We start from the raw sequence: 26,312 nt of genomic DNA on the forward strand, positions 1-26,312 counted from the left end.
AAAGCACATACATTTAAAAGGCCAAATAGCAAGGTCCTAAATGTGCCAAGCCAGCAGCACCTATATGCTTATCTCCCAGCGTTAAGAGAAAGAATCTTTTGTGCCGGGCAGTGGTGGCACACACCTTTAATCCCAGCACTTGAGAGGCAGAGGCAGGCGGATTTCTGAGTTCGAGGCCAGCCTGGTCTACAGAGTGAGTTCCAGGACAGCCAGGGCCACACAGAAAAACCCTGTCTCCAAAAACAAACAATCAAACAAAAAGAGAATCTTCGCTCCCTCCAAATGCGAAGCCTGGGCTCAGCCCTAAGAACACCAGCCTCCTCTCCTGAAGCCTTCAGACTAGCTGGGTGTGGGGAAGAGAGTGGGACCCGCAGCCGCTAGGTTCTGAGGCGATTCTGAGACTCACAGTGGGTGTGTGACCTAGAGTCACCCTCTGACACCCCCATTTTGGAGGTAGCACTGGTGAGACTCGGGAGAACAGGCTCCCTTGGGCTCTCAACACTCAGCTGGAGAACTGAAGACAGTCTTCATGGGTCCCTGATCCTGGGATAGGTCACAGGTGGAAAAGAGGCAGGGGGCAAAAAGAAGCAAGACTTAAGAAGTCCTTGGAGTCAACTTTGGGTTCCCCCTCCACTCCCAGGCTGTGCAGAATTGTCACTGGGGAGGCTGCAGTCCCAGGCTCTTGGTTCTGGTAGGTGTCCCTCCTACAGGTGAGAGGGGGATTCTGGGAATCTGAGAGCACATTCTGGGGTGTTGTTTATCTGAGATTGCTGCAAAGGTAGGAGTCGGCCCCCTCTTTCTCCTGCCCAGGATAGCACGGGTGTCTGTTTCTGTGGGGCTCTCTCATCATGGCAGATTGGGCAATTACTGCTACCCACTGCAGAGTCAAGTGAGGCCTGGGTTGCCATGAGGCTCTGGTTTTTGTTCCATTTGGGGTGGAGGAAGGGAGCAGGCCTATTTTTCGTCATCACCATCACCACCATCCCCCATGTATCAGTGTCTAGGACGTCTGACATGAGGGTGGCTGCGGAGTTCGACCAGGACTCTGATGTGGAAAACCTCCTGGTTCTGAAAAGGCAGGGGCTCACGGAGGGATGGGGGAGCAAGCCTAGGGAGGAGATGGCCCCTGGCTGCTTGAAGGATGGGGTACAGTGTGCTCGAGACTGGCCTTGGGATTCTCTTTCCAGGCTCGGAAGCTTGTCTCCTTTCTGACAGCCCGCGTGTCCCAGGTCGTAGCTGGTATCGTCACTTTGGTGACATTCACCATGTTCACTTCCCACAAAGACACTCTCCTGCTTGAAGCTGGCCACTCCTGTGCACTTCTCTGAGACGGTGTCTACCGTTTACTGTGAGTTCTGGGGTAGCGTGATCATAGATGAGTTGGTCTACACAGGAGCCAGTGGTGCCACCCATTGCACAGTACTGCCTCCCAGGCTGGGCTCTTCCCATACCCTCTCCCCTCCCACCCTGCTGGAGATGCAGGTAAAAGCCTCAGGCCAGGACTTGGGCAGAGAAAGTGATAGCGGTTCTAAGTAGGCCTTTCTGCAGGGCCTTCTCAGTTTCCCCTGGACATACCTGCCCAACATAATCCGGTCGGGTCATTGGTAACCTTAGCTGAGGGACAGGGGTAGGTTGAAAGACTCCAGAAGGTGCCCAGGTCTTTCCCTTCTGCCAGTGGCCCCATGATTAGCCCCACTTCCGGCTCCATTGAGCTTCTGTTATATGTTGCCCTGGAGGTAGTCCTGACTCCGGGGACATAGACCACCCGGGAACTGGAGTCTTTCATAAATTCACCTAGTAAGCATGAGTATGGCATCTACTGGTGTCAGGTCTAGCCCTAGGGTCTAGGGTCATGTTCAGCGGCTCGGTTGCCTGATGGCCAGATCAAAGCGCCTTCCCTTTTTTCAGCAGTGCATCTATGGTGGCCACTTGATCAAGGATAGAGCCTGCGCTCTTTTTTTTTTTTTTTTTTTTGAGTCAGGGTTTCTCTGTATAGCCCTGGCTGTCCTGGAACTCACTTTGTAGACCAGGCTGGCCTCGAACTCAGAAATCCGCCTGCCCCTGCCTCCCGAGTGCTGGGATTAAAGGGGTGCGCCACCACGCCCGGCCTTTGCGCTCTTGTCCTAAGGCAGTGCCACCGGCTCTACCTTCATGCCTGCCATGTGTGCCCATGCCAAAGTGTTTATGCCCAGGTGCTGCAGATCCTGGCAGCCAACTGAGCCAAGTGTTTCTGCGCCCATGAAGCCTCAGCAAACCATGGCGTGTGAGTCAACGTCTGCCTTCTGTTTGGGGGCCTGCAGGGCTACACTCTGCTCCTGAATTTCAAGCTTCACTGGGATATGCTGCACAAGGTCAGATCAAGTTGTGTGTGTGTCTGGAAGGGTCTCTTCTCGGTCCTCATCCCCACCTCCACCACCCCAGAGGGTAGTAAGGCAGGACACAGGCAGATGAAATTGAATGTCACAGGGAGGGATCTAGTTGAGTGGAGTCCAGGTCAGCCTGGCTCCTCTACCCACAAGGCGGTAGGGTTGTTGCTTGCTGGTGTGCTCAGGGGCCCCAAGCTGGGAAGAAGGCATGGCCTCAGACACCTGTGGCTCTGTGACTCTTCCCCACAGTTTTCTCTCCAGGCCCTGGCTTTCACAAGCCAGTGCTAGAGTCACCGGCTTTATCAGACCAAGGACTTGTGATAAGGGGGAAATGTGGAGGCAGGCTGTGACAGAAAGGCCATCAGGTGGGGCTCTCCCAGCCACCCAGGGGGTGACCTTGCTCCAGGTGGTTCTCAGCTATCAGCTTTCGTGGATAGAAGTGCACACAGCTGGGAAGCCTAGGTCACACCTACCTAGTGTGGCCCAAAGGCCCAGCAACAGGGAGTGGAGAGGGCAGGGGAATGGTGCAAGGGCTTGTTTGCTCTAAGAGCCCCACCCTATCCTGGTGGGGTGCTCGTACATCCTGGTAGTCAGATAGGCCAACTCATGCAGGCTCTCTCTACACTCCCTGGCTGTCCTGGAACTCACTCTGCAGTCCAGGCCTCACACTCAAGATATCTACCTGCCTCTATGTGTCTCCCCACAACCCCCCAGTGCTGGGATTAAAGGCATGTGCCACCATGCCTGGCTTACCGGGGAGTCTTAAACTCAAGTGGATGCACCCTGGTCCCCCTTTTGCCTTGATCTTGTCCATCTACTCAGCCAGCCACAAAGCCCCTCACTGCTTTCAAGCCCTGCCTGTCTGATGTTCAGGCAGCCCTGTCACCCGGTGGATGTGGGCAGCCTCCTTGGTTTGTCTCCACAGGAGTCTCAATTCTCTCCTGACACATGCTTTTGGAACATAGCAGCTAGGACCTCGGGAGCAGCGTGTCCTAGGACTCAGCTCTAACAGGATGGCATTCCTCTAACGTGCACAGCTGGGAAGAGACTGTCTACTGTGGAGCTCCTGAACCTGGCTTCCTAGCCCCAGGCCCCAACTTTAGATGCCCTGAATTCTTGCCCCCTCCCCTACACAGGGGCTCTCTGAGGATAGTTGCTGGGTTGAGCAGAGCTAAGGATCTTGGAGAGACCAAGTACCTTAATGTTAGGGGGCTACACGGTCTGGAGCCCCAAAGTCCTTGCTCTGGCCTGCTGTGAACGTGTTCACTAGCCACCCTGGCCATGGCTGTCATGCTCTATGCCCATCTATATCCACATGCTGAACTAGCCCTTAAGATTATCACTCGGGAGGATGCTGCCCCTGGCTCCTGGCCTTGGCGGGTATCTTTGAACATGAGGTGGGGGTTCTGAGCATGTAGTGGCTACTCTGGAGTTAAGAGTGTTCAGCTGAGACTTGTGACTTCCTGTTTTCTCATTGGAATTAGCAGTGTCTGTCTCTTGTAGGGGAACATCAAGGATTGGACTGTCACTACTGTTCACTGGAGGGGATGGGGGGGTCTCAATGAAGCCTGCCACAGGCTGCTGGAATCCTCTGGGAGTCGGGGAATGACACATTTCTAACTCCAGTCAAAACAGTGTCTAAAAGGAAAAGGATCTGAGAGACCACAGGCTGGGGACGAGCCATCCCCCAGTAGCAGGCAGGATAGCAGTCTGCTAGAGACGCCTACCTATCCAGTGGGGTCACCCGTCATCCTCACGGGCATGTACAGAAACTGAGACCCAGGGTAAGGGTGGTCAAGCTGTGGCTCACCCCACCAGCACACTTCTGTAGGGAGAGTCACCTTATGGCAGCCAGAGCACCTGACACTGGCTCTGTCCAGGAGTGTCTGGGTGCCGAGGGACAGATGAGGTAGTTGTGTGACCAAGGTAAGGTAGGTTAGGGGTCTTTGGGGACAGGGCCTGCACATGAGTGCCTACAGCACTCTAGTTACATACAGACAGCTGCTTCTGATTAGAAGGTACCAGGGAAGGAGAGCTGGCTATGGCTACAAGCATTGGTCATAGGAGGCCCTCAGTTCAGTTCCCAGGTCCCAGCTAGAAACAATCTGTAACTCCAGCTCAGGGGAGCACACTCTTTTGATCTCTCCAGGAACCAGCACCTCTACATGGCATTCCCTCCCTCCCTCCCTCTCTGTCGTGTGTGTGTGTGTGTGTGTGTGTGTGTGTGTGTGTGTGTGTGTGGTTTGGGCTGGGGCGAGTCTCAGTGATAGAATGTTCTCCTGGTGTGTACAAAGCCTTGGGCTGAATCTCCAAACTAGATTAATAAATAAGCCAAAGGTCCTGAGTTCAAATCCCAGCAACCACATGGTGGCTCACAACCATCCATAACAAGATCTGACACCCTCTTCTGGAGTGTCTGAAGACAGCTACAGTGTACTTACATATAATAAATAAATAAATAAATAAGCCTGTCTTGTTATTGGGAAGCATGATGCACACATAACTGAACATCCCTGTGTATCATCGTCCCTGTGGCACCAAAGCCACTTCATCTCTATGCCATTTCCCAGAATCTTGGGCATCCTCCACTCAGGTCTGCCCAGCCTGGTCCCAAAGGATTTGTTTGCATGCCCGTGTTCACACCAGCTTGTCCACCATGACATCTCTCTGCTGAGCCTGCCCACATCAGCTCACCCTTCGGGCTTGTTAGAAGATGAGTTCTCGCCAGGCGGTGAAGGCACATGCCTTTAATCCCAGCACTCGGGAGGCAGAGGCAGGTGGATTTCTGAGTTTGAGGCCAGCCTGGTCTACAAAGTGAGTTCCAGGACAGCCGGGGGTATACAGAGAAACCTTGTCTCGAACCCCCCCCCCATCCCCTCCCAAAAAAGAGATGAGCTCTGTCTTGTTTAGGGGTCCAAATTCCAAAAGTATTCATGATTTTTTTATTTCCCACTTTTTTAAAATCCCCTAAATTAAAAACCTACCAAATACGGGGTCTGTGGAAATATCTCATGGTTAAGAGCACTTGGTAAGGACCCAGCATCTATAAGGTATTAAAAAAACCCACATCATGTGGGGCTGGAGAGATGGCTCAGTGGTTAGGAGCACTGACTGCTCTTCGGAAGGTCCTGAGTTCAAATCCCAGCAACCACATGGTGGCTCACAACCATCTGTAATGATATCTGATGCCCTCTTCTGTACTTATGTATAATAAATAAATCTTTAATTCATGTAATTCCACTTCCAGGAAGTCCAATGTCCTCTGTGGATACCAAGCACACACAGGACTTCCATGAGGGTAAAACACTCGTACATAAACAATCCAAAACAAAACCAAACAAACAAAAAACCAATTCCACTGAGCTGGGAGATGACTCAGCAGTTCAGAGTTCTTGCTGGTCTTACAGCGGACGGAGTTCAGTTCCCAACACCCCGTCAAGGACTCACAATTTGTGACTCGGGCCTCTTCAGGCATCTGCTCTCAGGTGCCCACACCACATGCAGGCACGCACACCCACACATAGTTAAAAATTAATCTTAAAATCCACCAAACAACAGCTGGAGGTCAGGGTCACCCTTGGCTGAGCTGGAGGCCTGCTTGGGCTAAACAGTCTCCCCAACGGGCAAATAAATAAGAAACTCCAAACTCAGCAAACACAAATAGAAAAAACTAGTAACAGGGTCCTGGAGAAAGCTTTGCAGAGAAGATGCCAACCACCCAGGAAGCCTGCTGGACGGCCTGTGGGCCCCCAGTGGCACGTCTCTAGCTTTGCCCTGTGGTCTCAGCTGGGAGGATTTTGTTTTTTGTTTTCAAGACAAGGTTTCTCTGTATAGCCCCTGGCTGTCCTAGAACTTGCTCTGTAAACCAGATTGGCCTCAAACTCACAAAGTGCTATAATTAAAGGCAGGTGTGTCACCACTGCTGGCCCTCAGCTGGGAATCTTCTGGGTAAGCAGTCCCAGACTGTCCCTGTTAGCACAAGCATGTCTATAGATTCTGAAGTTGTGTTACCCAATTCACCATGGATCCTGTCCCCCATCACTGACAGAGGTTTCCAGAAAAGGGACACATGATAAGTCCCCTCTATATCTACCAGGCACATCTACCCATTCACCTCAGAGGGCCACAGCTTGTGACCATAGTGCCAGGGTCTTTGCCCAGAGTGTAGGACCAGTGACAGCCCTGCCGGAGGTCCAGCTCTTGCCTGGGGTAGAACCTAACAGCAGCTGTTCCACAGATGTTTCTAAGGACCCAGAACTGTGGTCTGTGACTGGGACCCCAACTCCCTCTGCCTCAGAAACCAAGATCTCACACACCCTCATTGGGTGGCTGTGCCCTGTGTGTCCCACACCCTTCCTGCCTGCAAGCTTTGGGGCAGTGAGATCTCCAGCCTCCTGCATGACACAGCTTCTGGCCCTCTCCACTCACTAACCTGCTGAGACCTTGTTTGGCCAGAAGGACCACAGGCTCCCTGCTCCCCTGGCTTCCTCTACTGAACCTTGACCCTTCTTAGTGTACCAGAAAGACATGGTGCTGACAACCCTGGGAGGAGCCTCTGCTCAGGAGGGCAGCTGGGTGAGCCTTCTGATCATAGAGGTTGCCCAGTCCCTTAGGAGGCTACAAGTTAGAGACGGGGTTACCACTGAACCTAGACCTGAGTTAATGAGTAAAACCAAGCAACTGTACAAACACTACCAAATCCTACACACCCTTCCCCTGCTGAGGCACCCAGAGACTTAAATACTTGTGCCTCCCCCAGCCTTTTTTTCGAGACAGGGTTTCTCTGTGTAGCCCTGGCTGTCCTGGAACTCATTCTGTGGACCAGGCTGGTCTTGAACTCAGAAATCCGCCTGCCTCTGCTTCCCAAATGCTGGGATCAAAGGTGTGCACCACCACTGCCCGGCTCGTGCCTTCCATTCTGCTCTCCAGCAGCTATGGGGTAGGAGACTGGGCACCCTCCATGGGGCTCCTCGGTGGCAGATCTCGCAGGCCCAGCTCCTCCTTCACATAGGGTAATGAATCTGAGGCCCACATTCCTATGCACAGTGGTTTAAGCTGAGACCACCAGGATGCCAACCATATACTCTGGCCTTCCCTCTGGGCCAGAGGCTGCCACAACTCCCAGCACACTGTTGTAGGTCTCAAACCAGCTTGTTTAACCTAGGGAAGACTCTTTGGGTGTCCCAGCTAAGTCTGATAAAGACTGGAAGGTGAGGTTGTTTTGTGCAGTACCTTGGCTTGTAAACTTTCTCCTTGGGGTACAGGAGACCCAGAAGGTATCTCGCTGCTCTGGGTCTCAGGCCCTGAATCTATAACATGCTCCCAGGCACAAAGGACACTGCCTGGCCAGACCAGCTCCCTGCCTTCCCCACAGTCCCTTGGGCCTTGATTTTGTTCTGAAGGGACCCACATTCTGGGAAGAAACTTTACTGTTCATAACTCTTCACCACGTCTAGTCACTTTGTTGGGTCAAAGACATCCACCTTCCCACCTAGAGGCAGTCTCAAGCATTTCTGTAGGCTCCTTTGCATTTTTAAAATTTTATTAAATGTAGACTATTAGTCAAATGATTGGAAAAATCAATAGTGAAAAATAGTTCTTTAGGGTTTTTCTTGGTGCAGAGGTGTGCACCACACTGTACTTGCCTGTCACAGGGAGCCCTGAGGTTTGGGGCCCATGTGCACCAATCCTGGTGATCCCCAGCCCACGGTACACTCCTACTGGGCTCCTCAGCTTCTCCGAGGAGGCATCCCACATCCTGCCTTGATATAAATATGTACAAATCCCTGGACAGTTGAGGGCACCAGGCCCAAGGCAGAGCTGGGGTTACCTGTCCCCAAACCTGCAGGAGCTCCGTTTTCAAGAGGAATGAATGCTGGGTAGCTCAGAGCATCGCTGCCCATCCCCAGCCTCACATCCTGGTCCTCTGCTCTCAGGCAGCAGCTAGCTGGCCCAGGACGCGGCGGAACTGCTGAGTGCTGTGGCCTAGCTCCTTGACCCTGTCCACCATGTCCTGGGCAGCGGAAGGGGATGGGTACTGCAGGGCAGCAGCCTTGGTGGTGGCCACAATGCCACGCAGGAGGTCACACAGCAGATTGCTGTAGTGGGTCACTTGGCTTCGGACATCAGCTGCCTTTGCCTGCCGTGACAGTGTGTCCCCAATGAACACAAGCTTGTGGGCACTGAGAATGACAAACTTGCTGTGTGCCACAAAGATCTTGGGTGGTTGGTTGGTGGCCACCGCAGTGAAGAAGGCGTCCACTGCATCTGTCAGTGTGGTCAGGTTGGCCTCGCACTGCTCCAAGTAGAAGAGCAGCAGCTGTCGGTCTGAAGGCCCCAGGCCCCCTGTCCGGCCCGGCACCAGGGGCTGGGCTGGTGTCCAGTTGGCCAGGTCGTGGTCTATTGGACGAGACACCTCCTGCTCCAGTCGCTCAAACTGTTTCAGCTGTGGGAGGCAGGACAAGGTTAGGCTCTCGGCAGACAGACACGTGCAAAAATCTGTACTCATGACTGCAGAGTACTCCACCAAAGTAGAGCGAGCACCAGTATCCGCAGCATCGCCACTTGAGGACATGCTGGGAGTGCACAGGAAAGACAGCATCACCAGCAGCAGCATTGCCAGCGGCTTCAAACGTGGCACTCCATGGCTACACATGTTCAGCTATTTCAACTATGATTAGGGAGGAGAATTCTGCCACATATCCTGGCTGGCCCTGAGTGCTGGAATTACAGGTGTGTGCCTGGCTTATTTTAATTGACATGCATTCCTTGTCACCTGCTATGTGCCACGCACATCCCAAGCAGTTCACACAGGACTCATTTACTTCCACCATCACATCTGGGAAGCACCTACCAACCGCAAGCCCCCCAGTGAGCCGCCCAGCTCAGGGGTCAGCCACCCCTGGCCGCCACCCCTGGCCTTCCTTCTCTACACCTGGACGAGGAGCAGGGAGAGAGGTTTTCATATTGACTTTGTGTTGTTATCTTCACAATCAAAACTGAACTTCTTTAGTATTTTTCAGAAATACTTTCTTACCCTGAGAAAGGATTCAAAATATGTAGAAAACTGTGGCTAAACACAGCACTGTTATTTGTAAAGAGAACTGGATGCAATGTAAACATTCAACAATAGGCATTATGTGGCCTATAAAAAGGAGTTAAGAACAACATTGGCGGAGAGTGTGACAGCTCACAAGTGTCATCTCCAGCATGCACAGGGAGGCACAGTTTGTGAAGAGCAGCTGACTAGTGGGAAGTCAGCGTCTGTGACTCTGGCTGCCAGTGTTTAGTCCTACAGTGCTCTGTGCTCTCTACGAGGTACGTTACTGACACTAACTACATCTGTGTTTTACTGCTGTGCCTGTAATGAATCAACTGCTACGGCCTCAGCTCTCTGCTGACAGCTTCAAAAAGAGCCGCATCAGACTGAGTGGGTGGTGCCCAGCCGTGGTCCCAGCCACTCAAAGAGGGTGCAGTGGGAGGTGTTGAGCTCCGGAGGTTCAAGATGAGGCAACACAGCGAGACTGACATCTTTAATTAGCCAGAAGCCAGCGATGGCCATGATGCTGGATGGTGACTGGCTGGACAGAAGGCAAACAGGGCTCTATCCCTGGTGGGTATCACTGTGAGAGATGAAGAGCGGAAGCCTCACCTGCTGCAACTCCAGTTGGCCCTTTCCCTGCCGCATGATGTTACCCCTTTCTAGCAGCTCCTTCTGGGTCTTCTCAAATTCCTCCTTCCCCTAAAGCAAAGAGAAGACCTGGACTGAGAAGTCTCTTCTGGGACAGAGGCACTAACTAGCAGGTCCCACGGGTGCAAGGGCTGGAAAACCACCAGGTGGCAGTGCAGGTGCACCAGTCCCAGGAAGAGGAGGCTTCTAAAGGGAGCAGCTTGGCCCAGGAGGGCTCCCTGGCACAGGATGCACTCACTCCACAAGGCCATGGCCCTCCTGGGATGGCTCCCGTACCTGAAATCAAACCCAACCTCTGCCCTTCGCCCACATACGCAGGTGGGATGCAGTTGTCTCTTCTTACCCACCTCCCCATTCCCCTTGTCTACTCCCCTGGACCCCAGTGTCTGTCTCCTTGGAATGACTACACCCAGAATGAGTTACATCTATGGCCACCACAGAAGCCCATCCCCAAGGCTTCTGGAGCCATCTGGTTAGCATTTCAATCCTCAGGGACATAGCCATGTTGATTATCAGTCCAAAAATGGGGCAAGATACAGGGAGGGCACTAGGGTTCACCAGTGGCCACTCCTGGAGTCTGAATTCCCTCTGACCACAGACCTCTGTGTGTGGGATGAGAGGGGGATTGAGGTATTAGGGTCCTCGCAACAACAGTAGCAGAATCAAGAGCTCTTGGCACTGGGCAGGGTGAACACCCACCTGCAGATGGACGTAGTCATAGTCCTCCATCCAACCCCCTTCACTGTTCTCATACTGGCCGTCTGGAGAGTCCTGGGAGGTGAACTTTGGAGGTGAGGGGAGAGGGCGTGACTGGATGCTACTGGCTTTATCAGTGGGGTTTGGGTGCAGGGAGCTGCTTCCCTCAGGCCCTGGGCCAGGGGCTTTGGTCCGTCTGAAAAGCAGCGAGGCATTGCCATGCAAAAAGGAAGCTAGCTGCTTGGCATCCTCGGGCACAGCCCGAGAGCAGGCCACCAGGCGGTCCAGGTCTTCCGGAGTGAATCCTGGACTTCCTCGGCCACTGTCAAGGACCTGACCGTGGACCACCAGTGTCTGGTACACATCCTCCATCTTCTGTAGTTGCCGGCTAAGCTTGGCATGCAAGGTGCGGTCAGAAGTGTGGGTGGCATTGCTCACAGCTCCGCGGGCGAACTCCAGGAGCTCATGGACTGCCCCGTGAACTGCCGCCACTGCGGCTTTCAGGTCCTGTGCGGGAGGCTCCTGAGGCTCAGAGGTACCACGCCAGCCCCCAGGCCCACTGGCACTGCCCACCAGGTCCAGAAGGTGGGCTACGGTGGTGCTCACGCCTTGCTGCAGCCGAGCCAGGGACTCCACAGCAACCTCCAGTTCCAGGGGCTCCCGGCCTGGCACCACCACCTCCAAGGAAGATGCCGATTGGCTGCTGCGCGTGCTGCCCGTGCTAGAGGCCGACAGGCGCTTGCCATCCGTTGGGGCCTCTCGCTCGGCTGGTGGGGGCACAGCATACACACCATCGTCAACTACACTCCCATCAGCCACCTCAGGAGGGAGCACGCGCTCGCGAGGCACGTCATACAGTGTTCCAGGGCCAGGCCGCCGCAAACCAGGGGGCACATCATAGAGGTCGGGAGCAGGGGGGGGCACATCATATACATCCTCAGCTGCTGGGGAGTCGGGAGGAGGCGCAGCAAGGATCAGTGGGTGTCGGGTGGGATCAAAGGGCTTGGGCTTGGCGAAGGCAGGAGGTACATCATAGGTTTCCTCACGCAGCAGTGGGCCATCGGGCACATCCTTGCTCACAGAAGGAGGAACATCATACACCTAGGGGACCAAGTACTGGTTAAGGCCTTTGTCCATCTGTCCAGCGATGGAACCGAATGCGAGACGCAGCTGGTGCACACATCGAGCATGAGTCGTAGCTACAACGACTATGTCAAGAGCCTAGCTCTGGGCTAGATGACTAATTCATTCTCTGTGCCTGGCTGTTCATCTAAAAGATGGGAAACTCCCCCACAGTATGAGGGCTGTTTGTGTTAGGTGTAGTGTCCACCTCTTACCTGCAGACACATAGGGGAGACTTGCTACCATACTGCCAACACTGCCTCTGCCATTCTCACCACATCACCTGGCCTCGCAGGAACTGACGGACTTCCTGTTCTTAGCACTTAGCTGGGCGTGGTGTTATAGCCCACTCGGCTCTTAAGACAACTCTACATGACTACTGGTCCCTTTCACATCCCAAGTGTCCTAGTTTGGAAGACAGATTTTGTGGTTTCTTTGCTCATTCCTCTCAGAGCATATAAAACGATAAGGCCTGGCAATGGGCCATTGTTTGAGGCGCAGAAGGGCAACTTTCTTCTTAAACTTAATTTATGTATTGTATGTGTATGTCTATGCACCACACACATGCCTGGTGACAAGAGGTCAAAAAGAAGCACTGGATCACCAGCGACTGCAGTTACAGAGAATAGCCAGACACTGTATGGATGCTGGGAACTGACCCTGGGTCTTCAAGAAGAGCAAACAGTGCTTTGACCACGGAACCATCTCTACAGCCTGGGCATTCATCTGTCCCTAGAGCAAGTAAGGGCAGAGCCAGGGTCTGCAGACAGCAGCCCAAGCCCCGTGCACACGCTCAGCCTTGCCCTCAGCATCAGTGATCCTTACCGAATGATGGCTGGACGAGAGCAGGCCTTTCTCCACACTAGGGGGCACGTCATACACATCCAACAATGGGTCTCGGCCATTGGGGCCTTTGACTGCCATAGGGGGCGTGTCATATACCTGGAGGGCACAAAAGAAGGCACAGTGACACACTATCAGGGGCACCTGGTCTAGTGGATACAGTGGGTCCCAGAAACCTAGAAACCCACCTTAGGGGCCTAGGCTGTGGCTGCTGTGCTACGCAGGCCTTGGCTAGGCTGAGAAAATGCAGCTCCCAGAGCAAGGCCAAGGCCCAGTCCCCACCCTCTCCCATGCCTCTGATCCCCAATGCTTACCTCCTGGCCATACTGGTTAGGAAGCAGTCCTCGAACAGGGGGCACATCATAGATGTCCTGGGGACCTGGGGCCAGCAGGTGGCGTGGGGTGTCGTACTCATCCTGCTCCGTCTGAGCGGCCTCATACACATAGCCCTGTCCCACTCGCGTAGGAACCACCACCTGGGAACAAACAGCCGGCCGTTGTCCCTCTGGCCCTAGGATCCACCCACAGGCCCTCAGGAGATCCCTGGAGAGGTGGGTCAGGCGGCTCTGCAAGGGTGGGCGTCGAGGCCCTGCTTCTCATTCCCTGGGAGCTCCTTTTCTGCAGTGAAATGCAGGGTTTGTGAAATTATAATGACACCCCTAGGTGTTGTTCAGAGCTCCCTGGTTCTGGGCCACGAAACAGGAAGTCTCTATGGTTGGACAACCCAGTAGATTCCACAGAATAGGGTGCAAGTATGGTTACACACAGTCGACAAAATGGAACAGGAAGGGTACAAAGACCTGGCTCCAGAGGCAATGCCAGCAAGCAAGGGGCAGCCTGCACTGGAGTCCTGAGCACAGCAGGACCCCATGTCAGGGCTCCTGTGTCATGCCTGTTGGTACATATGACCTGTTAGCTGCCCTGCCCCAGAAAGTTCTGCTCAGCACGAGAATGACCTAATCACCATCACCTCTAGACTCTGGAGGCAAAGAATGCTGCCTGCAGTTGTAGCAAGCAGCCTTCCCTTGCTCACAGCATACTTGGTGGGACTAAAAGACACACGGGGCTAGAATATAAGGTCAGCTACATGGCAAAGGGATTCTAAGTGGAACCACAACCCTATGCTCTCTGTACCCACACCCATGGCTGCCTTGCCCACCTGAAAGGGTAAGCCCTCAGTGGGAATCACTGGTCAGAGAGAGCCAGCCGCTTCCTCCCCAGGGCCTTGACCCTTGGATCCATGGCAAAGCTAGGGCTCTGTATGGAGAAGAAGCAGGGTCAGGAGGTATACTCTGGGATGCTCATACACTAACCCCAGACCATGCTGTCCCCTGACAGCAGCATTCAGCCTGGTAGGGATGGAAATGGGCCAGGCAGCCTCCCCCCCACAAGATTCTCCAGGCAGGCTCAGGGTAACCTCCCCCACGGGGCTCCCTGCTCAGCCTTCTCCACAGAAAGGCCTTTTGTTTTCTAATCAAAGGGGATGTCTGGGACAGGGCTGACTCAGGGCCTCCACACACACCCTGCCTCCTTCAGGCTTGACATCCTAGGAGCCAACTGAAGCTTCGGCAGGCACACGAGTGCCATCTCCCCGTTCCCAGCCCCCACACGGCACAGGGGCACTCAGCAGACCCAGGCCTGACAACCTCCCAGGCAGCACATTTGAGCTAGGCAGTTGACATTCAGGCCAGCTGGGCTTCTTTCTGGGCTCTCCTGGCAGACAGCCTGGCAGGCTGGTATATGCGCCACTGTAGCAGCTTCAGGGTCTCCTCTGTGTGGTGTCCCTAGCCACCAATAACAGGGCCTGGGGGCGGAGTTGCAGCTGCCTCTCCAGACTCATCTCCCTGCTCAGGCCCCAGCCTTGAGTCCCCTCCAGGGTTATTTTTAGATGTTGGAACCTGCCCATGGCAGAGCAGACTGGAGCTGGAGGGACGTGGCAGGTTAGAGAAGCCTGTGGCAAGGCCTGAGGCTTCTCTAGGCCCAAAGCTTCCTAGGTGGGAATTCAAACCCCAAAGGGGCAGACAGTGCACCTCTCAGAGGCAAGCCAGGAGCACCCCTGCCTTGCCAGCAGCCATCTGGGCCTTGTGTAGTCAGAGCTGCAAGCCCAGGCCAGAGGCTCTCACCTCAGCCCCCAGTGGTTAGTCTAACGTCAAAGGGAGCTCCTATTCCTACACCCGAGTCAGGTGACAGTAAGCAGCTATGTTGGCTAGCTAACATTTTTCCGTTAGGAATTTTCTGTTAGCAAAGGCTTCGCTACTGCTCAACAGAGAAAGCAGGGAAGAAGAGCAGCTCATTATGGAAATGGATTCATCAGAGAGCTCCTGAGCCCAGCTAATCACTACTCCACTGCTCTCTGCACCTGATGCCCCATTAGCAGGTCCTGGAGGGAGGACACAGACAGACACACACACAGACAGACAGACAGAACGCACGTTAGGCTGGGCTGGAGAGAGCTGTTTTTCTTTCTAGCCTATACCTCCCCACAAGTTTGAAGGAAGAGGAAGACTGAACCCAGAAGCATATCCCAGCTTGCTGGTTCTAAATGGGGATGAAACTTCCCGAGTAGCCCTGACTCTACAGGGATCAAGGCAGGAATCCAAGCAGCAGGAGTCAAGTAGGGGGAACAAAGACAAGAGGAGTCTCTCTTGGCTGTTCATTCTGGGTTGGGGCCCCACCCCTCCAGACAGTTTGGCTGCTTATCTTTCCCACTGCAAAACGGACAACATCTCCCGAGCACGCCAGCTGCTGGCTTGGTTGCTCACTCTCTGTCCCTCCTCTGGGAATGGAGTGCCAAAGGGACATCAAGGGGCCTGACAAGTGCCTACCTGGCTGAGCATCACCACCCTCTGCTGGCCAGGAGGTGCTGCTGCCCAGACAGACACACCTTAGTTACTTGCGTTTCTCTCCCCTGGCAAGCGTAGTTCCTGACCCAGGAACGTTCCTTCAAAAGTGGCCTTGCAGACAGACAGATGCCTTCCCTGCGTGTTTAGGCTCTGTCCCTCAGCCTTTGGCAGAGGCTCCTGGGGATTCTGGACCTTGCTTCCTCCACCTACACTGCAGATGGCCATTCTTCCAGGAACGAGCTCTCCCAGGTCCACCCTTATCATTTACTCCCACAGGTAATACACGCTATGGCACTGTCCCCTCAGCGCCTGGAACAAGGGGTCATAGTTTCACAGATACCAGAGGGCCAGAGGTTTTTGAAAGTAAGACCTGAAGATGTAGGCACAAACGTGTACATTAGGTGTGTGCCGCTATGCTCTTTGTAATAAAATCAAGCTGTACAATTTACAAAGAGAGAAAAAAAAGAAAAAGAAAAAGAAGAAGAAAAAAAAAAAAAGAAAAGAAAAGAAAAGAAAAGAAGCCAGGTGGTGGTGGCAGCACACACACACCTTTAGTCCCAGCACTCAGGAGGCAGAGGCAGGTGGATCTCTGAGAATTTGAGGCCAGCCTGATCTACAGAGTCAGTTCCAGGACAGCCAGAGCTACTGTGAAACCCACCCTGTCTTGAAAAACCAAATGAAGCAAAAAACTATATATATGCATCTGTAAAAGACAAAGAGAGGAGATGCTAGACAAAACGTGCTAACATTTCTCAGTGATTATCCCGGGCAGGGAATTCTCTCTAGACTTTCTCATACACTGTGCACTTTCTATGGCAAACAAGCATTTCTTTCATGTTCATAAAATAAAAGCAGACATCATGGCTGCTCAGCCCGGGAACGACAAAGCTTTTCTTCCTCGGCTGTCAGAGTCTCAGGAACAGCAAAGGCAGGCAACACACAGCTGGTGAGCCTCTGGGTGGTGAGGGCTTCCTCCTCCTCCAGCCCAGACGAACAGCTGACCAAGCTTTACTGCAAGGGCAGGAGGTGAGGAACTGACTGGGAACGAGTGTGATAGGTGTGCACTGCACTCATATGTGGGGAGTGAGTGTGGAGGGGATGAACTCTGGCCTGTCTCAAGGCTCACTGGACACAGGATACCCCACCCCTCCCTCTCCACCTCACCCCCCACCCCCAGTTGGCAGGGCCTTGATTTGATGGTAGGCTTCTATGACCAGCTTTTCTTTCTTTCTTTCTTTTTTTTTTTTTAAGATTTATTTATTACTATAAATAAGTATACTGCTGCTGTCTTCAGACACACCAGAAGAGGGCGTCAGATCTCATTATGGGTGGTTTTTTTTCTTTTTTCTTTTTGTTTTTTTTTGAGACAGAGTTTCTCTGTGTAGGCCTGGCTGTCCTGGAACTCACTCTGTAGACCAGGCTGGCCTAGAACTCAGAGATCTGCCAGCCTCTGCCTCCCAAGTGCTGGGATTAAAGGCATGAGCCACCATGTGGTTTCAGAGATTTGAATTCAGGACCTTCGGAAGAGCAGTTAATGCTTTCACCCGCCATCTCGACAGCCCCTATTACCTGCGTCTCCTTGGTCACGTGACTAAAGAGGCAGGTTGTACAGTAAGTGGGTCCAGTGACTTAGCGATGGCTGGTGGTCAGATCCAAGGAATCAAATCCTCTGCAGGCCTGCTCAGGCCAGTTAGATGCCGAGCGTCTCTGTGGGCAGGCATGGGGCGATACTACCTGCTTTCTAGCTGGTATCAGTTAAGTTTTCACCTTGGCCCTCTGTGGCTTTGAAGACAAAGGCTCAGTGCCATAACTGAGCATGCACGAGGCCAATGTCTCAGCAGACATAGGTGGCTCTGGACGAGACATCATCAGAACACGAAACTGCCTTAGCTGAGCATGTGCTGCTGTGCCCACCACAGTCGGCTGCCTCTACCAGAGCCTCTGGGGCATGATCCTCGGTTCTCATTTAGTCCCTTTAAGTGACATACACCAGACAAGGTTCACACCTCGCCTCCCAGGCAGCTGGGTGGGACAAAGGCAACCGAGTGACATAACTACCCTCAAGACAGCTCCTTAGGAAGTGGGCAGTCTCTCTGGTCCCAGCCTCTGATGCAATTTCCAAGAGGAGATGCCTTGCTCTTCTCAGCTCTCCCTGTGCTGTCATGCTGAGGCTTTTCCTGGCCCACCCACAGGCTTTATGTTCACATCATATTTCCACTCACGCCAGAGTAAGCTGACCTCAATGTGGCTGTGCAGGCTCCTCCTCCCGAGCTCCTCCCCTTCAGGTTCAGCTATCAGGCCCTGAGAGAGACTGTCTTGTAGCCTGTGACTAACCTTTTCCATTTCAGGGCAGCCTACTGAAGACTTCCTCCTCCTCTATGGCCACCTTGGTGTCCCTACTCACCCACCTGCATCAAATAAATGGAGACATTTGTCCAGATACCTCCCTCCTGGACCTCAGACCAAATACATAATGATACTAGAGTGTGGGCACTGTGGTGGCCAGGTCCCTAGGCTGACCCCAGGGGGTTCCAGCTCTACCAGGTTGGCCTTACCTTTGCCGGTGGCTTTGTTCCCTCCCATCCGCGAGTGTCCAGAGATGGAGGAACTTGGTAGATGTCATGCCCTATGCCAGCGGAAGGTGGCACCTGATAAATGTCCTGGGCTGGACTTCCAGGCCCTGGGGGCACCTGGTAAAGGTCCGTGGCTGGGCTGGGAAATGAGTGATGAGGTGTTTGCTTGGAGAATGTGGACGTCTGTTTGGCTGGGGGTGACTGGAACTGTGGGTTGGGCCCAGGGGCTTGGTAGAGACCTTGCTGAGTCTTGCTGGGAGTGGGTACCAGGTACACATTGTCAGACTGGGGCTGGTACGCAGTGGGGAGCATGGGACTGTACTGGGAAGCTGGAGGTACCGGAGCATGGACGCCCTGGGGAAGGCTGGGCTGGGGCTGGGGTGGGGTGGCAGGTGGGCCTGGTCCAGGTCCTACTGGCTTCTTATCATACATGCCAACCAGAATCTTGAGGCGGTTACCAGGCACAATGCCCTGGCGCCCATGCAGTGAGCAGAGCCACCAGCCATCCAGGCCCTGAGTGTCCCGCTCGAGCACTGTCATGATGTCACCCTTTCGGAAGGAGAGCTCATCCGGGGATTCAGCAACATTGTCATAGAGGGCTTTGGCCAGCACGTTCTGGGGAGAGAAGACACAGGTGGTCATGAAGGTAGGAGGACGGGCACAGATCTCACCAGCTCCACCCACTCTAGAAATCAGTTAGCACCAGTTTTGGCTTTCAAAGGGGACTAGGTCACATCTGGCAATAGCAGGGGACCTTTGTCCTGTCCATCATCAGGAGCAAAGTGGAGTTGACCCCAGTCAATCTTTCAGCTGAGCTGGGGCCCCTCCAATGTGCAAAGGCAGCACCTGCCACCAGCACTTCAGAGATGGCCTCAATGTGTTACTAAAAACCATCCCTGGAGAGGTGGCTCAGCAGGTAAGAGGGAGCCTCCTGCTATGGCGGAGGAGCTGACGTTGGTCTCCAGCATTAACAGTGGATGCTCACAGCCCAGGTCCAGGGGACCCAACACTCTCTAACGGACTCTGACCCAACACACTCTTCTGGACTCTGACCCAACACACTCTTCTGGACTCTGACCCAACACACTCTTCTGGACTCTGACCCAACACACTCTTCTGGACTCTGACCCAACACACTCTTCTGGACTCTGACCCAACACACTCTTCTGGACTCTGATCCAACACACTCTTCTGGACTCTGATCCAACACACTCTTCTGGACTCTGACCCAACACACTCTTCTGGACTCTGACCCAACACACTCTTCTGGACTCTGACCCAACACACTCTTCTGGACTCTGATCCAACACACTCTTCTGGACTCTTTAGGCACCTATACTCACACATATATGCAGACACAGCATACACACCACACATTTTTAAATAAAATAAAATCTTTAAAATATTCCTGAGGTCTGAAGTCATGTGACAGGTTAAGAATATGGCAATTCATCAAAAGATGGCCTAGTCGGCCATCACTGGAAAGAGAGGCCCATTGGACACGCAAACTTTATCTGCCCCAGTACAGGGGAACGCCAGGGCCAAAAAGGGGGAGTGGGTGGGTATGGGGGACTTTTGGTATAGCATTGGAAATGTAAATGAGCTAAATACCTAATAAAAAATGGAAAAAAAAAAAAGAATATGGCAATTCATCTACTAGGCTGCCAATGAACACAGTTCAGTAGAGTTGAGAAACAAACTGACAAAACAAAAAACAAAAAAACAAAAAAACTACCCAGTTTCCTTTATTTTCTTCTTTCTTCCTTTCTCTGTCTCTTTCTCTCCCTTTATTTTTCAAGACAGGGTTTCTTTGTACGGCCTTGGCTATCCTAGAACTTGCTTTATAGACCAGGCTGGCCTCAAATTCACAGAGATCCACCTGCCTCTGCCTCCGGAGTGCTGGGATTAAAGGTGTGTGCCACCACTGCCCGGCCACAGTTTAAGATAAAAACACTGAGGATTAAAAAAAAGAACGAATGGAGAAACTCAGATGTGGGGAGAAAGTCCCTTAGCCTGAGCAGCAAGGTGTTCTTCCCACTCCAGCGCCAAGGTTCAGACCCTTGTGTCCAGGGTATTGCAATTCTTCCAGAGGAAAAAAATGATGGGTGGCAGAGGAATACACATATCTCATCATCTGCAGACCATGTGATCATCTTCATAAAAGAATCAAGAACTGATGAAAACGTCACAACATGCATAGAACAATAGACCTTGCACAAGACTGGAGAGGACAAAATGTTTTTATTACTCCAGTAAAAACTTGAGCAGAAGGAAAAACCACACCAAGCTCCGGGTGGGGTGCCCTGCCTCTGTAATGGGAGGTCAGTGTCTTACATTCTCTCAGGACAGCCACCTGCCCATCATTCATGGTTCCACTTTCCATGGCTTTCATTAGTTACCTATGGTCAACCATGGCACAAAACTATTAAATAAAAAATTCCAGAAAGAACAGGCAATTCTAAGAAGCATATTGAAAGCTCTTGCTACTCCACTCCACTGCCCTGGGACCAGTGCATCCACCATGCATGTGCTTCTTGCTTGCTAGTTAGTTGGTAGCAATCTGGAGTGTCAGACCTACTCAGCTACTCTAGGGCTTACTGTGCTCAGGAAAACCCCACTGCCCTGTTCCTAAGCATAGGAGCAGCAACTCTGATATCATTCAAATCTGCCTAAGAAGCTATAAAGGTGCTTCTGCTAAGTGAAAAGGCTAAAGTTACTAATTTACAGTTTTGGCGGGACCAATCGCTTAACTTTTATAATAATGTATTACAATTATAATATCTGTGAGTCTGCGGCCAGCCTGGTCTACATAGTGAGTTCCAGGCCAACCAGGGATATGTGGTTGTCTCAGACAAAAACAAACAAACAAACAAACAAACAAACAGAAAAACCTATTACAGACAAACACCTACTGAAAAAACATAGTATGCAGAGCGCTCAATACTAATGTGAGGTTTTGGGGTATTCTTTGGGAAAAGTCTTAAAATGTACCCAAGACCGAGAGGAGAATAATGTGAACTCAGATAATTTAATAGAGCATCATAATAATTCATCACAAATTATTATGCCAGAGGGCTTTTTTACTTTATTTTTGAGGAATTCTTTTAGAATGAAATGGAGGAATAGAGGTCAATACATGAACAAGCATTTCTAAAAGGCACATGTACTCTTTCCTAGCTATGAGGACAACTCTAAGCAGGGATGGGGCAGGACAAGGGCTGGGAAGCAATGGGGGAGGGCTAAGAACCTACAGCAGGCGAATGTAGGAAATTCACTGTAGGAAGGCAGCCAGTATGGACCTGACCTGGCACCACAGACTACCAATCAGAAATCAAATACAAAAGGCCTAGTGCTGGGCAAAGCAGGTTAGTAGGAATTTGGAGGAGTTCATACAATCAAAGAGGAAAAGACAAGACCAACAGAAAACCTACAGTAGACAGAGAGGTCATCCAAGGGAAAACAAATGATCAAGAGCTGCTGATGGATGTTCAGTACCAGCAAGTACGGACACAGAGGGGTCAGGCCACATGGTCCTTCGGGTGTTTATGGTGTTTAAGGAAGTGGTGCAGGCAGGAGTGAGTGTTCATAGGGGAGCAATGAGGAGGTACAGGTCAGCCCTTCCCTCCTGAGTTGTCACAATTATCCAGAAGCAGATCCCAGACATATTACTACTGTGAGTGCTTCTGGGGCTTGAGGAAGATGCAACAGGAAAAACAGAGGCATTAGGCAAAGGAAGAAGAGCACCCCTCACCTTTATTAGCGCTCCTGTCAACTGTCCCAGATGCTATAAGAAATGGGTACTACAATGGCCTTTCTATAATGGGGAGATACTCCCAGAACGCACTTCATGTGGCCCAGGAGCCAAGTAGCCTGTGCTGGGACTGTGTGACTTGAAGCAGGAGGACAACAGGATGGTAGACAGGGCAGAGGGCACAGGACTGAGTGGGAAGCTCCAAAATGGCCACTGTGACCCGAGCAGCACTGCTCTTACTGCCTCCTTCCCAGGAGCGGGCCTTAGACAAGGCGGAGGGCAGGAAGAAGGCAAGAATCTGGTCTGGGTGTGGCTAGGACATCTGTCCTCTTAGAGTTATCAGAAGACTGTGTGCCTCAGCAAAGCTGACTGAGACCCCCATTGGGCACTCAAGAAGGTTAGATGCACTCTTCTGGCCATCGGGTGAACATTAATTATGGGTGAGCTACAAGGTCCCTCCTAAGTTTCCTGGATCTGAAGACAGAGAGAGATCTGAACTTAGAAATGGGACTAGGCTCTGGGTACTTGCTGTGTGTCCTTGGCTACTTAGACTCAAGAAGTAAAACCATCCCCTGGCCAGGCTGGTGGTACACAACCTGCAATCAAGCCAAAGCTAAACCAACCAAACATCAAAACCCACCAGCATCCTACGGACTCCAGCTCCTTCATGGAATCAATTAGGAGCTGGAATTCCAAGCAGCAGGAAGGGCCACATCACTGGGACAAAAATCCAAAGCGGGAGTCTAGGCTCTGAAGCAGAGGAGTCCCACAGGGCTACTTCTGCAATGTCTCTCAGTCCTGCCACACAGGTCAGAAGCACTGGATGGAAGAGTGCTCCAGGAGTCAACAGCTGGGTGCTATTTCTTTTTTGGTTTTTTGAGACAAGGTTTCTCTGTATAGCCCTGGCTGTCAAGGAACTCACTCTGTACACCAGGCTGGCCTCGAACTCAGAAATCTGCCTGCCTCTGCCTCCCGAGTGCTGGGATTAAAGGCGTGCGCCACCACACCCGGCTTGGAGCTATTTCTTTAGGACATCTTGCAGTCTCCAGTCTCAGAAAAGGCAGGGACAGAATAAGTCCCTAGGGAGGAGCCAAGCAGGAAGGCAGGCAGGCAACCTAGAGAAGGCAGAGCCCTGAAGTCTGCTCACACCAGTTACAGAAGAGTTACAGGGCATTAAATAAGCTGGGCATAGAGTATTCCAGCACTTCCAGCATTCAGGAAGCCGAGGCAGAAGGACTCCATTAGGTTACTTTAGTCTATAGTGATATCCCCAGCCCTCAAAAACTCCTCCTTCATAAAACATCATTTGAAACTTTAAAATAAGGTGTCAGAATATCACTGAAAACACCCAAGACAATGGGATAGATATTCTCTCTTCTTATTTATAGAATTTTCCAACTTGTATTTGATAAGTATTCCTTATTTTGAAGTTGAAAAAAGGTATGTTTGAGGGGGAATCAATCAAAATTAAATATGTATAAAAGTGTCATTAAAAACACTATTATTCTAAATGTAATTTTTTTAAAGGGAAGGAAAAATATACTTATCCAGAAAAAGAAAATAGTGGACCACCTTCCAGGTTCTGGGCCAGGATGGACCACAGACAGACAGGCAGCTAGTTTGTTCAGAGGCCAGAGCTCTGACAAGCAGGCCTGGGTGGGAACTACCTTACAGCCCACCAGGCTCAGAGGCCCCAACCCCAAGCTGCAGACAAGAAAAACCAATTTCCCAAATATGGTCTGCAGCCTGCCTCCGGGAATCACCAGGCCCACCCTCCCTCAGTGACCCCAGAACACCAAGCTGCCTGGCTGGGTCCCCCTGGCCCCAGCCCTGGTGACCACAGGAAGTGCCAGCAGAGTGAGTCACAGGGAAATTCCCTCTAGCCAAGTCAAAGGCGGGTGGAAGTGTAGACAGAAGGGCCCCACTACTGAGTCCCCTCACCTCTATGATTGCTGCCCAGGCTCATCAAGAGGCCCCACTGGGTGGGTCTGGGAACACTGGTAGAGAGAGAGTGAAAGCATGAAAACTACAAGGGTCTGCTGAGGAAAGGGTTCAGTGACAAACCATGCAAGACAGAAACTGGCCAGTCTAGGGGAGCCACTTGGGCTTCCAGCCTCCCAGAGCTGTTCACCCTACCTACAGCACAAGCTCACAGAATGCCTGCCAAGTACGCCTTGGCCAAGTAGGGCTGTAACTAACTGTACAGTCAAAGGCAGCTGGAGCCAGGGAAGCACCTCATGGACTGGGCACGTGGCATCAAGAGCCTGGCACCAGGGGCTCTGCCTGTGTCAGCTGGTGTGCTCTGGCCCAGAGCCCTTGCAGCAGCCTCGCTCCTGCCCAACCCAAGTCCTAAGCACTGCCAGTGCCCGACCTATCAACTTTTTTAGCTGGCCAAGCAAAGGGCTTTCAGTCTCTCTGCCTCCCCGGTTAGCTACTCTTCAAGGCCACATTGCTCCTTCCCTCTCTCCTGTCACTAGACAACAGTGACAACAGCTCAGCCCCAGACTAGGTCTAGCTCTCACTCCTACTGCTGTGTGACCTTGGATAAATCCCTTCTCCCCTAAACAGCCAGACTGTGGAAGCTAAGATGGCAGAAGAGTGTCCTTTTGTTTAACAACATTACCCTGGTTCCTGCTCTTGCCAAACTCCTAAAGCAGTGGTTCTCAACCTGTGGCTCACAACCCCTTTGGGGTGTTGCTTATCAGTAGCCTGTAGATTAGATATTTACATTACAATACATAACATACACAACAGTAGCAAAATTACAGTTATGAAGTAGCAACAAACTAATTTTATGGTTGGGGAGTCACTATAGCATGAGGAACTGTTTTAAAGGGTCATAGTATTAGGAAAGTTGAGAGTCACTGTCCTAAAGCCAGTGTCCACCTATCCTCCTGAAGCCAGGTCAGCACAAAGCTCACCACTGCAGCAGGGCAGAAAGACATCCAGCCATAATGTGCCATGTCTAGGAGTGTAGCTCAGTGCCTAGCTTATGTGAAGCTCATGAAATTGATAATTTCCCAAGATGGAGGGGAAAGTGGGGTAGCAGAAATAATGAAGGACAAGACCTTTGCATGTTTGTGACTTTCCAAGGAAGTAATACTGTAGCTGACTTAACTGGCTAAGCACAAACACACAGAGACTTCTGTGACTCCAGAATGGCGGGTAGGCAGGGGCTGATTGCTCTTTAGACGCCACAGATTATCTATCCCTCTATCATCCCAGAGCCAATAAATGCCATCCAAATAGTGGCTCTCCACAGCCAAATAAGCCCGGATGGGTAAAAGTCCACCACAGCCAAGCATTCCTGCTGTGGACTGCTTTCAGGCCCTAGCAGTCTGCCATGGGACTCTGTGTTTGGAAGATCACAGGGATTCAGTGTCATGACTGAAGCTGGAAAAGGAGTCATCCCCTAAGCCCAGTTTCCCAGTCTCCGTCAGCTGGACAGTTGTATGACCTATAATGTGCTAAATATGTTATGTTCCAAACCCACAATGGGTACAACTGGGACTCTAAGGGATGCAGAGCCAGGCTACACTGATCTGTCTAGATCACAGGTTCTCAACCTGTGGGCTGCAAACCCTTTGTCAAACCTCTATTTCCAAAAAATATTTACATTATGATTTATAACAATAGCAAATTGTTTAGGGGGGTCACCATGACATGATAAAACTGTATTAAAATGTCACAGCATTAGGAAGGTTGATATTGCCAGTTACACACACAACACCATGAAGGCTGCTGCCTGACTTGCCAATCTCTGGTCATCTCACTCTGGGAACCTTCTGTTGCATCCTTCACCTACAGGACCCAGTCAGCCATCACCCTTTCTCCTTCAGGAAGGCCAATGTCCATCTTAAGACGCCCACTTCCCCTCTGCCTACCTCACATACCCGTATTTCTTGTTCCTAATTCTTCTTCCTAACACAGCACGGAAGGCACAAGTCTGCCTTCAGCAGACCCCTGGGCGCTAGAGCAGCAGGCTGGCCCATAAGAGATGCCACAGCAAGTGCCTGCCGGGTGAGTAGAGCCAAAAGAAACCCTTAGCACCCAGATGCCAGTGCTCCCTGATCCACACACATCCTTGTACACAGGAGCCAAGAGAGCAGCCCCACAGCCTGTCTGGTTGCAAATGACTCTCATTGCACTGCGGCCTGAGAAAGCTTCAGGCCTAGCAGGGTTGCAGCCAACCTTGCAATGCAGAGGAGCGGAGGGCAAGCAGCTGCAAGGATGGCTTCTTCTTAGCTCCAGCTGCCTTGGGGGAATCCTCCAGTGCTGTGCGAGTTCCCAAACCTGACAACACGGCAGGGTGCAAGCTGGTGGCTTGGAGTACTGAGAAAAGACACTGCAGTTTCCTCTCCACAGAACCTTCAAGCAGTGCCAGTCTGAGCCCACTAACCAGAGGACCCTCTGTAGGTATGCCTAGTT

General features: G+C 52.0%; 1 protein-coding gene across 2 annotated transcripts in view, besides 1 other annotated feature; it reads right to left on the reverse strand.

Annotated features, from left to right (window-relative positions):
• Positions 1-7,890: 7,890 nt before the first annotated feature.
• Positions 7,891-26,312, reverse strand: part of Bcar1 (breast cancer anti-estrogen resistance 1) — a 33,376-nt gene continuing 14,954 nt past the window's right edge. For both annotated transcript variants that reach the window (NM_009954.3, NM_001198839.1), the window contains exons 2-7: positions 18,116-18,748; positions 13,032-13,193; positions 12,700-12,816; positions 10,756-11,853; positions 10,018-10,107; positions 7,891-8,811 (exon numbers count right to left, since the gene is read on the reverse strand). In NM_009954.3, coding sequence (NP_034084.2) covers positions 8,299-8,811; positions 10,018-10,107; positions 10,756-11,853; positions 12,700-12,816; positions 13,032-13,193; positions 18,116-18,748 — 2,613 coding nt within the window. In that variant the 3' untranslated portion in view covers positions 7,891-8,298. The remainder of the gene's footprint in view (positions 8,812-10,017; positions 10,108-10,755; positions 11,854-12,699; positions 12,817-13,031; positions 13,194-18,115; positions 18,749-26,312) is intronic.
• Positions 13,622-15,799: an enhancer, noted in NCBI's record as "VISTA enhancer mm1686". NCBI's record gives its function as "enhancer in: midbrain (mesencephalon)[7/7]" and the evidence as "EXISTENCE:transgenic organism evidence [ECO:0001131][PMID:17130149]".

Source organism: Mus musculus, chromosome 8, assembly GCF_000001635.26.
Source record: "Mus musculus strain C57BL/6J chromosome 8, GRCm38.p6 C57BL/6J".
Classification (NCBI taxonomy): domain Eukaryota; kingdom Metazoa; phylum Chordata; class Mammalia; order Rodentia; family Muridae; genus Mus; species Mus musculus.